General features: G+C 44.2%; 1 protein-coding gene across 2 annotated transcripts in view; it reads left to right on the top strand.

Annotated features, from left to right (window-relative positions):
• EPHA4 (EPH receptor A4) overlaps positions 1 to 13,347 on the top strand; it is a 143,916-nt gene that overhangs the window by 16,978 nt on the left and 113,591 nt on the right. The window contains exon 4 of one of the 2 annotated variants that reach the window (XM_075937538.1): positions 3,182 to 13,059. The exons of the other annotated variant lie outside the window; for it this stretch is intronic. Coding sequence (XP_075793653.1) covers positions 3,182 to 3,252 — 71 coding nt within the window. The 3' untranslated portion in view covers positions 3,253 to 13,059. Of the gene's footprint in view, positions 1 to 3,181; positions 13,060 to 13,347 lie in introns of those variants that run through there. 2 annotated transcript variants of the gene reach the window in all.

The raw sequence follows: 13,347 nt of genomic DNA, 5'->3' as shown, positions 1-13,347 counted from the left end.
AAGAGCCTATTAGCACTTACTGCATTTAAAATGCAGAGGTGCAGCAGTTCTGGACCTGCGTGAGTCAGGACTGCTTGGTCCCAGCTCGCGCTGGGTCCAGCAGCTCCTGTTCACGGCAGCTTAGGCATGGTGGTGGCAGCCTCCCCTGATAGAAGCAGTGAGGGGAAGAGGGACCAGCTGCACCAGCCCCCGTCCTTCCTCTCCTCCCCCCACCCCATACAGAGGCAGCAAGGTGTGTGTGTGGGGGGGGGGGGGGGAGAGGGAGTGAGTAGTTGAGCACTCCACTCGACCACCCAGTAAGCTTATGCTAATCGGGTAGTCGACTACTCACTCACATCCCTAGTGAAAAGGAGACTTTTATTTTAAGAATTGCAAAAACTACAACCCAGTTGCTTGTAATTGCTTGCTTCTGTCTTTGAATGACAGATTAAAAAGGTGTGTCTGCTGGGAGCCAAGGAAGCTTGTGTTCTGATGTATTCCTCTGCAGCCTTTGGATGGTTACTGCCTCAAATATCCCATCTGTCAAATCAGACTAACCGTTCACCTCCTTCCCTCTCCTCCTGGGAATTCTCTGAAGATGTGAAGTGCTCAGCCTACACTTCCTTACCAGCAGGGGCATCATTACACACAACCCCCTTCCCTGACAGCTTTGTGGACTTCTAATTAGCAAATGGTGCTTGTTGAAAATTGTTGCTTTGCTTGTCCTGTCTCCAACATTTAAAAAAACCAACAACCTCTCTTACTGTTCCAGATCATAGCTAGTCTTCTTGAAATGTAGGGACAGATCATCATGGCTTCTTTGCACAGCAGGAAAACAGAGCAGTCTCCTTTCCCCCCCCCCCCCCTCCAACTGAAACGGTTTTGAATGGCCTGTACATTTGCATTCCTACCTTCCAACTGTGAACCTCACACACAAATTATGATGGTGTAGTTTGCTCTCTCAAAATTACCATATTGAATTTCCTCATTCATTTTTTTTTTTTTTTTTTTTTTTTTGGTAAGTGTCCAAGTTAGTGCTAATAATACCATTAAAATCAGGAGTTGGTCTCTAGCTGCAATCCAGTTATCCATTCATAAGGGCTCTGACAGTATGACTGAGACAGTAAATGTTAGCAACATTGTTGTAGCTGTGTTTGTCCCAGTCCCAGGGTATTAGAGACAAGGTGCATGTGGTAATCGATTTTTATTGGCCTAATAAAAGAAATTGCCTCACCCATGAGATTTAACATCTGCTTGTCACAATGCCACCTACCCAATCGGACTTCTGACTAGCAATAGCCTTAGTTTCCCTCTTGTGGGTTCTTTAATAAATTCAGCGGAGGCTTTCATGTGTCAAACTCCTCTAGGGTCTGAGTTTAACAACAAAGTTTACGAGGACATAGAAGAGCCCCTACCAAGCTTTCTTTGCTGGCTTGCAAAATTTGGTGCAGAGTTTTTTTTTAGACCTTTCTCTGCTGAGTCATTTCGCTAACTGGATCCTTCTCCCTACAGGCTTGCATCCCCAGAACAGCCCACGAGTGAGACAAACTTCCAATCTCTCCCTGCATTTTACCAAGCAGCTAGGGATGTCAAAATGTGGTTAACTATACAATAAACCAATAAGCATAGGCTTATCGGTTAATCTTGTTGACTACATGCATTTCCCTCTGGTGCTGAGGAGAGCGGGCTTAAAAGCTAGTTCCCTCCAACACCGGCTCTGTGGTGCCGCCTGTTTCCCCCCGCTACCTCGATCAGATGTAGAGGGAGGGCAGGGGACGCGGCTGCTGCAAAACAGCCTGTTTCTGCAGGGAGTCTGACCTCCTCAAGGACAGAGGCTGCCCCATCGGAGATGGAGCAGCCTCTGACCGTGGGAGCTTGGATTAGGGATGTAAGCAACTAGCACCGTCTCCGCGGGGGGGCAGAGGACCGCGGGGAAATGGTAGCCCTGCTTGTGCCAGTCCAACTGCTGTTCCTCTCCCTTTGAAATGGGAGGGTATTGTGCATTTCTAAGGGAGAGAGGCAGCAGGGCAGGGAGCTGTTTTTTTTTTTTTTTTTTTTTTTTTTTAACTGGATCACTTCGTGGACTGGCTCCTGCCTGGCACCCCGTGCTGCTACCTCTGATATGGAGGCAATAGCTAGGGGGGCAATAGCTAGGGGTCGCAGGGGCTCCCTGGGAGTGGGGCTGGAGCACACTGGCTGCTGGCCTCACCCCTGAGGACTATTGAATAGTTGTGTAACCGATAAGAATTCCTGTGGTTACACGACTATTAAGTTACCAGATATTTAATGTCCCTACAAGCAGCAACCCTTGGGCCTTTCTACCTGGAGGATTTATGGTGCTTCAAGACAGTTTTCTGTTTTATCTACATCTCAGAAGGTCTGATTTAGCCCCATGACCTGCCTTACACGTGACCTGGGTTGTTTTCTCCATCAGGGAGGCAGGCTAAGTGGTCATAAGTGGGGCAGGATCCCCTTTAAAGGGTCAGTCTCTCCTTAAAAGCCCTGTGAGAGAGATTAGTAAAAATGATACCATTGGAAGGTTTTTGTGCATGAAATGTATGCTGCTGAAGGCATTCTCAAACCCTGGCACACCCCCTCGTAAATCCCAGATGTACAGAATGCAATGTTGGGGGGCATATGGAGGGGCATGGGGCTCAGGGCAGGGGGCTTGGGTATGTTGGGGTGCACGAGTCAGGCTTGAAGCAGGGGGGGCAGGGCCCAGGCTTCTGGTGTTTGGGGCTGCAGGAATCAGGGCAGGGGGCTGAGAGTGTGGGGAGTTAAGGGCGGGGGCTGGTGTTAGCATTAGGGAATGCAGGGGGGCAAGGGCACCATGTGGGAGGGTGAAAGCCTCACTCCCCCTCCGCCAGATTCATAACAGGAAGCTGCTTGCTCTTGTCCTTCCCATCCCTGTCAGGGAGCAAGAGGAAAGCACACAATATGGGGCACTCTCCCCTGCCATCTCCTCTCCCCTTTCCACCAGGAGGGAGAGGGATGCGCTTTCTACTCACTCCCTGAGAGTGATGGGAAGGGGAGGAGCAAGCAGCATCCTGTCCGGGATCTTGGAGATGGAGGTGTGCTTAGGGTTCCCCTGCCTTTTCTAAATGCTGCCTTGGGGGGACTGTGGGCCTGGGCAGTCCTGGAGTGATGTGGGAGGGCGTGTTCCCAGCTGGCCTCTTTCTACTTACTGCCTGGCTGCTTGCAGGAGAGCCCTGGAGCCCTGGCAGCCCGATGGGGAGCACCTTGTCTCCTCCTACAGTGGATTACCACAGCTGACCAGCCACTTCTGCGGAGCAGCGCACTGGGGTCCATCACCTTGCTTTTACCTGTGGTAACGGAGAAGAGACTGATCTAGAAAATCCATGCAGGGCTGTGTACATTGGATCTGCTCCATGAGAGATGGGATTTGGGGTATTCAGAGACTGGTGTTCTCTGTAAGCTGCATGCTTGTGAGGCTGCTGAAGAGAGATACAAATGCCATGCAGCTGACTAGCAGCATGCCCACAGCTAGGTTTTTGTTTTTAATGGTGGTGCACTTTCTAGAAATCATACAGTGTCGTGCTCTCATTTGTCAGTGTTTGATTTTGCAAAGGGACACATTTCTGTTTAGCCAAAGTGAGCAGAGATGCCTCGTACTTGTGTGAACAGTGCAGATAACTTCTGCTATGTTTGTAGTGAACTGACTTTTGTATCACAAGCGCAGTATAACCACTATGGTTAAGAAAGCCTATCACCTTTATTTTGGCTGCAAAATTGGAGATCGGGACAAGAGGTGGGCCCCACACATGCTGCAACACTTGTGCAGCAAATCTTCGCCAGTGGTTGAACAGGAAAAGGAAATCTATGCCTTTTGCAGTGCCAATGATTTGGAGAGAGCCAACAGATCATACCAGCAATTGTTACTTCTGCATGGTGCCTCCAGTTGGGAAAGGTGTGTCAAAGAAGAAAGTGGACTGTGCATTATCCAAACATTCCATCAGCTATACGCCCAGTACCCCACGAAGAAGGACTGCCGGTTCCTGATGCAGCAGAACCATTCTCACGTGAGGAAGAGGATGAAACTTCTGGTCCTGAACCACCAATGTCACAGGACCCCCATTTTCTCCCATCCTCCTCCTCTGAACCACACCTCATAACACAAGGTGAACTGAATGACCTTGTCAGGGATTTGGAACATTATTGTATGGCTAACCGGAGATGACTCTTTCCTGTACAAAAACACGAGGCCAAGATGACCTGCCTTTTCTCTTGACCTCGGTGTGCAATGTCTGCATTGTTCCTTATCCAATCTGTATCTGATTTCTCAAAATACATTATTTAATGCCCTGTGGTCACAGTCACAAATATCACTATTAACCCTACAATAACAAATGAGTACAGGTTGAACGTCTGTAATCTGGGACTCCCTGATCTGGCAACATCCATCTGGCAGGACCATGGATGTTCCAGGACCAGAGTCCCAGTGGAGGGCTGGTGGCTGGACTCCCTGCAGTTGGGCTGCCCAGTGCGCTGCATCTGGGCAGCCAGGCACAATGCGGCAGGGCCAGGAACTCAGCACACAGGGAGCTGGGCTGCCCAACATAGCGGGGAAGGAAGTGGGAGGGCCAGCAGGGCCAGCCAGGAGGCCGGCAGCTCGTCCAGGGCTGGTGGGAGGCGGTACCAGGGGAACCAGATATGCCCTCCCTTGGCCCGGCAAAATCTCTCATCTGGGACTGGTCAGGTCCCGAGGGTGCTGGATCAGGGAGGTCCAACCTGTACACTGAAATGATACATGGAAATACTGTACCTCTAATGAGCTGATTTCACTTTGTGCCTTATTAGGGGTCAGTATCTGATATACTTTACTCCACACGCGATTCCTTTGGTTTCAGGGGGCCTCCTCACATAAAATACTATTTAGAGCAACTAGAGATATTAGAATCTGGCAAATAATTGAAAAATTATGAAATACCTAGATGGTGTTTTTTTTAACTAATCCAGGACCAAATCCTGACTTATTGTAACAATGGAAAAGTAGGAACATTAGTCCCATGACTCCTACATAACGTACACACTAGGACAAATGATCCTCAGAAACTTGAGAGTGGATAATTTGGAGTTGCTCCAGGCCAAAGACCTCAAAGAAATGGAGTCCTCTCCTCCTCCTCTTGAACCTTCTTTGGCTCTCACAGCATCCATTGGGATCATAGTACCCTGAAGACTCGGCCCTATCAAATTCACGGTCATGAAGAATGTGTCATGAACTGGGAAGTCTAGTCACCGGTGCATAAATTTGGACTTTCGTATGCTTTTACTCTATACTATACAGATTTTGGCAGGGGAGACCAGTGTTTCTCAGATTTGGGGTCCTGACCCAAAAGAGTTGTGGGGGGGTCATAAGGTTATGTCCAGATATTACCACCTTTATTAAGTGCTGACTTAGAGCTGGGCAGCAGCTTTTTGCCGGGCACCTAGCTCTGAAGGCAGCACCCTGCGAGCCACAGTATTAGAAGTAAGGGTGGCAATTCCATAGTATACTACCTTTACTTCTGCTCTTCTCTGTGGAGCTGGGCCTTCAGTCAGCAGCCGTCACTCTCCGGCTACCCAGCTCTGCAAGCTGCAGCAGCTCATAATTAAGGGTGACAATTCCATGACATGCTATACTTTTTGGACTGTTGCTGGCTGTGGCTCTGCCTTCAAAACTAGGTTCCTAGGCAGCAGCTCCTGCTGTCCAGATGCCCAACTCTGAAGGGAATGCCATTGCCAGCAGCAGTATGGAAGTAAAGGGAAAAATTCCACAACCCACCCTGCAATAACCTTGTTACCTTCCCCCCCCAACTCTTTTTTTGGGTCAAGACCCCTACAAATACAACACCATGACATTTCAGATTTAAATAGTTGAAAATATGAAATGTATTGGTTTTTAAAAGCCTATAATTGTGAAATTGACTAAAATGGACCGTGAATTTGTTAGGGCCCTATTCATGGCTGAAATAAGCCCCATGCAGAGCTGTCATGAAAAGAGAAGCTTGAGCATGTTCCCCACAGTGACTCATCCCCACCAGTATAACTTTTCCTCCTCCCTCCCCCAAGTGCCTTGGGAAGAATCTTTGCACTTAGGGCTCCGTTGTCGCTGCTGGCTGGCACCTATGCTTTCATGTAGTTACCCTGCAGCTACTTTCTAATGTGCACAATCCTTCATGAGTTCATTCTTGTACAATGCATGTGTCAGATTCATGTTACTCTGCTGATGGCTTTAACTATTTTACCTTAATATCACATTTCCAGCCATACCCCTCAGTTTTGCCAGAATACGCCATCATGTTGAAAAATGGCCTCATTCGCATCAGCAGAAATGTTTCATTTGTGCCAAGATTGGTTTTAATTTGCAGCATATGTATCCACTTGTTAATCTATTAGATAATTAATCTAATGAGTAGATATCTACTAAGGAGATATGGCTGTATAGGTACAATATCCATAGATATTGGGAGGTGGAGAAGGAACATTAAAATTGTTTATGAGTTCAGAGCTGTGCCAGGCTTTGCACCATTTTTGAGTTATGATATCATTACCTGAGCTGTGGAAGGCAAGAAATAAAACCCTTAACCGTGATATACGAGGAATATTTATGTCTTTGAAATATAAAAGGAAGGAAAAATACACACACACTGTAGTATATTTTTTGCTCCATTACTGTGTGTATGTGTGTTTTCCATTAATACATATAGAATAGACACACAATTCATTAATGTACATCAGTGCATGCCTTCTTTTAATGATGTATTCCATTTGGCCAATAAAGTGTTTGTTTCTTAAATCAATTATTCAAGTTCTTTTAAACAAATGTAGGATTCATTATTGACCTAGTAAGCTTGGTATAGGTCCCATATTTTTTTTTTATTCTTTGCCTCACAGTTTCAAACACTCTTCTTGCCACTTTGGAAGAGGGTACTATTGAGTATGTAGCCAAATGAGGAGTGTTGATCAAGCTGATTACCCTCAACTAAATCATTGGCTGAACTTCTCTGCAGAGCCTCGCAAACCCACAGATGTCCCCTTTATATCTGTAGGTATCCACATCCACTGATGTGGATGCAAATATCTGTAGATACAGATTGCAGATACAGATGTGGAGGAGGATCCATATTTTGTACCTAGAACCCTGCAAATTTGTGGACATCCACTATGTGTGTTCAGGTATCCACCTCTGCAGATATGACTGTGTTTATTCATGGATCAATTTTATATCCATGTAGGGCATACTTATCTATTTCCATGTTTAGAAGCAGTAACAGGTTGGTTTGTCCTTGGGCTGGATACCTTGGGTTCCATCCAGTCCTGATTACAGAATGATCCCCTCCTTTTGGAAATTGGGCCATTTAAGAAGGAAGTTTAGGAGGCTGCAGTGAGACTGCAGAGACAGAGGGGCCCTCACAGGGAATAATCTGACACCAGGGGAATTGCCCCAGTTAGGAAGGAGTGGGAGGAGCCTGATGAGGCAGAATGGAGTCTGATCAGACCCTCTGGGAGGCTAGAGGGAGACTTTTGAGTTTAATTTTGAATGTTAAGGTAATACATCAGATCCTAAACCAGGATTAGTGTGATTGGACTGGAAAAACTCTGTAGAGTAGGGATGCTAAATTTAGATTAACTAATCGAATAGTCGATAGAAATCACATCAACTATCGACTATTCGATTAGTCTATAAGGGCACCTCTGCCTTTGAACTGCAGCAAGAGCCCTGTCAAAAGCAGAAGCCCAAATGAATGTACATTTCAAAAGCAGAATCACAGCAGAAGAGGCGCAAGCAGAGACTGCTTCAGTCCCACCTCATGCTCTTTTCACTGTGCCTCTACCTCCCCACTTTTAAGCCAGCTCCCCCCCCTCCCCCAGCACCGGCTCCTACTCTTCTCCCCCCCCCCCCCCCCCCCGCTACGTCTCTCTGATAGAGGCAGAAAGTGCAGGGAGGGGAAGCCACTAGTTGCATCACTAGTTGACTATCTGATAAGCTTCTGCTTAGTTGACTGTTCTCTTATATCCCTAGTGTGGAGTTTATTTGGTCATCTAAAAAGACATTGAGATATACCTAGGGTTGCCTTGAGATCACCAAAGGGTGCAACAAGGTGCACACTGATGTACAGAAGCATGTTGAGGGTTTTCCAAGGATCACAAAATAGCTGGTATTGATATGATCTATATACGTTTATTTCCCTGCAAGCACCAGCTCCCTCCTGTAACTCCCTCCTTTCCCCCCCTGACTCTGATGACCCGGGGGGGGGGAGATGGGGAGAAGGGCGGTTGCTTGTAACCATGAAGTTTAACTGATGAGTGTAGTCTCATTGGTTAACCGTCTACACTATCACCTCCCTACTAGATGTTCTTTCATTCATATTGTGTATCTGAACACACTTTGCAGAATTAAATAATACTGTTACAAAATATTGGCAGTTGAAAGAAAAATTAAGGGTTATAGACAAGAGAAAAGATTGCTTGCAGTATAGCATGGAAAATAGAGAGAGAGATAAGAGGTTTGTTTCAGGCTGTAGCATCAACAGTCATAAGATCATCTGGATAAGCCAGTACACATCAGAATTAGCAATCATCTTATCTACCATTGCGTAGACAACAAACAAGGTGCGGGATTGAAATCCAATGAAGCAAACCAGAAGGACTCCTGTTAACTTCAAGGGATCTGGTAAAGCTATTTGTACTTGGACCTGATCCAAAGAAGTCTTAACTTTTGTGGACTTATGCTGTTGGTAATTTGCATCATTTGTACAAATGTTCTGTTGCAAATGAAATTTCAATACTAGTAGCAGCCACAATTGTGCATTTGCTTTGCTCTATATTTGCATGTGTTCTGCAAATGTCTTTCTCCATTCAGTACATCAAAATGAAAGTTTCCTGTAAGAGTGTAAGTGCTAATGTTAAATAGAGCTGTAATCAGACGTATTGACAAATGTGTATGAAAGGCTATATAAAAATGCCAAAATATGTTTTGATAAATGTGTAGAAGGCCGATTGATTTTTGCAGCTTGTGCATGTTAATGTACACGTTCTGTTCAAACTGGCATTTGTCACCAGATTTTTCAATTCTGTAGATGTTGTAAATTTAAACACTGTAATTGAACCTGAATTCACTTCAGTTTATTTACCAGCTCAAAGAGTGACGTGTGTACAACACGCATTCTGTTTGCCAGCATAAACTCATGTGTTTAGTGAAGTGCCAAGGAAAAATTGATCATTTGAATAATGTGAGCTCTAGCACATAGGAAGTTTTATTGTTGCGGCATGTCCTAAATGTGTATAATATTAATAGGTGCAAAACTCGTATAAGTTTGCATAAGGCGTGCAGTATGCTCCAGCATGTAATAGTGTATCATTTGGCACCTTTGGAGAAATGAATCAAGCCTGGAATTTCCCGGTGTTGCCATTCACATGATGGTTATACACAATAAACTTGACTTTTGTACTGAAGAATTTTGTTAAATAATTGTACAAAGATGCATACACAACGCATAAAATCATCCATACCACATAAAATATGTATTAGGTAGTATAATATAGGGATGATTTATACATTCTCTTACATATGGTAGGAGATATTGAATTATGACTTTGGAATACAAAGTATATAAATATACTTTTTTTTCCTCTTGTGTCACTGGCTGTTGTGTGTCTTGCTTGGAATCACAGTATACTAAGTGGGGTGATAGCAGGAAATCAGGATAGGGCTTCATTGTGGTGTTCTCAAAAGGTGTGTCATGAGAGCATAATTTGTCATTTGTAGTGATCTTTCTCCTGATTCTTATGCTAACTTTCTCTTCCTCTGAGTGCAAGAAAAACATTAGCTCATAGCAGGGCTGAGTTTGCATTGTGATAATTGATAGATTTTATACTTTTCTGGTAGATTAAACAGGCCATAAAAGACTCTTATGTTCTCCCACCAGGAAATACCCCATCCTCGGATTTCTTTAAAGAGTATCTAGGCCACCTTTGATAATTGTACAATATTCTGCTCCCCTCTTTGCCATCCATAGAATAAGGAGCATACAGTGGTGTGGCTGGAAGACATAGCTGGCACACCACTACAATCCTCTATTCTCAGTGGATGCAGTGACTCAGAAGGGCCATTGTAGCTGATCATAAATCAGAGTGGCTTTGAGGCTGCTCTAACTTACAGGCAATTAGTTCCCTGCCATCCCCAGAATATGGAAAGGTACAAAGGTGGCAGAAATTCTGTTTTACCCAGGTACTTACAGCACATCCATCATCATGGTATTTGAGTCATTTCTTCCTTCTCCCTCCATCCCTGCATTCAGTATAGCTCTGATGGGATGGAGAATTGGGAGCATTTGCATCTTTTAAACAATGTCGAAGACTCACCCAGGTGGTTCAAGTGCAAGCACGGCTGGAGTTCAAAGGCAGAAATTATGTTGATTTTGAATAGTGGGGCACAACACAATTGTAACTGTCTTAAACACTACGGAGCAAAGGTTTTTCTTAGACCACTTTACAAGTTTGTGTTTTAGTTATTCATACCAGCGGCAAAAGCTGGCAAACATCCTCAGCATTTTTTGGCAGTCAGTGGGAATACATGGGGCTCAGCATGTTGTTGGTCTTGTCCTATTTGGATTAATGCAAATGGTTGTTGGCTACTTTGGACAGCTTTGTTTAAATCCAGATAATATAGAATGGTTATGCTAGAAGTGTTATAGGGGATGAACGTGCTATACATTAGTATACTTTTTTGTTATTACAAAGCAATCCATGTCTCAAATAAGTATGCAGGTATTGATGCCAAAGCATCATGAATTTCGGGTTGCCATTAGCATAAATGCTCCATAAAAAGGAACAAGTAACTGCTCAGTTCCTGGAAGAGCAAATTGGTGGTGATTGATACTCATACAGTATCTAGTTAGAGCGGCGAGGAGTCCTGTGGCACCTTATAGACTAACCGAAGTGTTGGGGCATAAGCTTTCGTGGGCAAAGACCCACTTCGTCAGATGCATCTTTATTTTTGTTGTCTAGGGTTATTCTATTAAGACTTCTTCAAGCTGAACATATATTTTTAATTCAAATGCAATTTTGGAAGTAGAATTGCTGTAGCACTCTTAAAAAAACATAGGGATGTAAGTGACTACAGTGGAGCCACTTTGAAACGCCATGTGCAGCCCAGGGTTAGCTGGTGACTCCCCCGCTGACCCTGGGTTCCATGCGGTACTGCCGCTTTGAAATGCTGAACTTTGAAATGCTGAGCGGAGCACGGGCCCAGCGGGAAGGCTGTTTGAGTCCCTCATTGGACCTGTGCTCCCTGCAGCACTTTCGCCTTTGAAGTGTAGGAACAACCCTGAGGCTTTTGCTACACTTCAAAGGTGGAAGTGCCCTTATTGACTAATAGAATAGTTGATGCAAATTGCATTGACTATTCGATTAGTGAAATAATCAACATTTTACATCCCTAGTTTTCACATAATCTGTCGCAGATCTGGGGCATTAAACAAAACATCAAATATCATGAGAGACTTGCAGCTAAACCATGAGAGTTGGCAACAGTGATGTGCCTTATCTATAATACAATGTATGGTAGCCAATTTCCATGTATTTCTTGAATTTGATTTCCTTATCAGTTTGAGTGCATAAGTACATAAATGCCTGATTCTCCATGCATTTACATCTGTGTAGCTTCATTGATTTTAAGTTTGTTGATTTGTTATTTCTAATGTACATTGGTGTAAGTGTGAGAAGAATCTGTCTTCCTATTTTCAGAGTGGTCCCATTAGTGTAATAAGCAGATTATCAAGATATAAAATTACTTCAGTTTTTTATGGATTTATGGAAGTAATCATATGTTGTTTGTTTCGATTTCCTGTCACAAACAAAATATATTCTCCTTTCCATAGGAAATTGCTGCTACTTCTTCCATTACTGAACTGTGTAATGCCAAAATTCTTGGAAATAGTGAGACTGGATTTAAGATCCAACTGTGAGTTATATTGTCGTAGCTTTAAAAAAGACCTGAGGTTTTCGTTTGATTTATTTTCTTTCTTTTTGCAAGTAGAAACAGGTTTAATGCTATGCAGAATGTGTGTGGTAATCAGCACTTTATAGGCATATGTAGGAATTCAACTAATATGGAAACTAATCCTTTCCGTGCCTGAGACTTAAAAGTACAGTTGGTGTTAAAACCAATCCAGCAAGAAGTCATACTCTATATTTGTTTTAATAGTGTGTGTGTGTGTGTGTGTGTGTGTGTGTGTGTGTGTGTGTGTGTGTGTGTGTGTGTGTAAAAAAGTTTTCCTGCCATGAGACAGTATGACATCATCACGCTCTCTGGCTGCCAAAGCTGCCAGAGAGGGGGGGGGGTTGGCAAGAGTAGCAAGCAGTAGGAGCAGCCCCCTAGTGTTAAATTATTATTGCTTGTTTCAGTCTCCTCAGCTATAAAGCCCTTGGAAGCACACTGATTGGGCACATATGTGAGCTGTTATTTGTGGGGTGTTCCATAGACAGCTATTCTTCGACCTTGCCCTATATTGAGGATTTTAGACTTCCTTATCTGGATTACTGACTGCCCTCTTCCTATATCTCACTTTCACCTTAGCTTTCTAAAAATGCAGTGGCAAATCAGATTGCATTAATGGAAAATGCCATGCCCTAGAAAACAGCTTTTACTGCTGACAGAATGGACTGATGGAATCAAGGCTAGTAGGATACACTATATTTGACTCTGAAAAGTGGTGTATTTTAATAGCTTGCCGAAGGCCCGTGATGTGATTTCATGTTCTTTCTTGTTAGTCATTGTAGCTGCTATTGACTATAATGGATGTTGTTAACATTTAAACATTTCATCAGACAAAAGTGATCAGTGTCGTCTTTTATTCCAAATCTAAAGCAGGTATAGACATTTTCTGGAAAAACAAATAACAGCTGATGGATAGGAATTTGCGCGCGAGCACACGCACACAGAGAACTGGGCTTTGAACCAGCTTAAAAAGATTGTGCAGTTGTATGATTTTTATGTTTGTAATGAGATCTAATTCAACTGATTCCCACATTATTACCTGCAGATGTTGGAATGTGTGGATGGGATATTTAAATATATTAGGGCTGTCAACTGATGTGATTAACGCAGGGAAGAATTAATGCATTAATTTTTTTAATGCATTAATCGCAGGCGTTAATGCTGTGCTTCCCCTTTTGAAGTGCTGCTCCGGTGCTTCAAAGGGTCAGCGCTGCACAGAGCCCAGGATCATCTGGGGACTCCAGCTGACCCCGGGCTCCTGCAGTGCTCCTTGGAAACGCCGGGGCGGCCTTTCCAAGGGGCAACTGCACCGGGCTTCCACAGCGCTGCCCCTTGGAAACGCCGGGGTGGCCTTTTCAAGGGGCAGC

The sequence above is a fragment of the Pelodiscus sinensis genome, chromosome 10 (assembly GCF_049634645.1).
Source record: "Pelodiscus sinensis isolate JC-2024 chromosome 10, ASM4963464v1, whole genome shotgun sequence".
Lineage (NCBI taxonomy): Eukaryota > Metazoa > Chordata > Testudines > Trionychidae > Pelodiscus > Pelodiscus sinensis.
The sequence above is the reverse complement of the archived record's forward strand: the minus strand, read 5'-3'. Positions and strand labels throughout refer to the sequence as shown.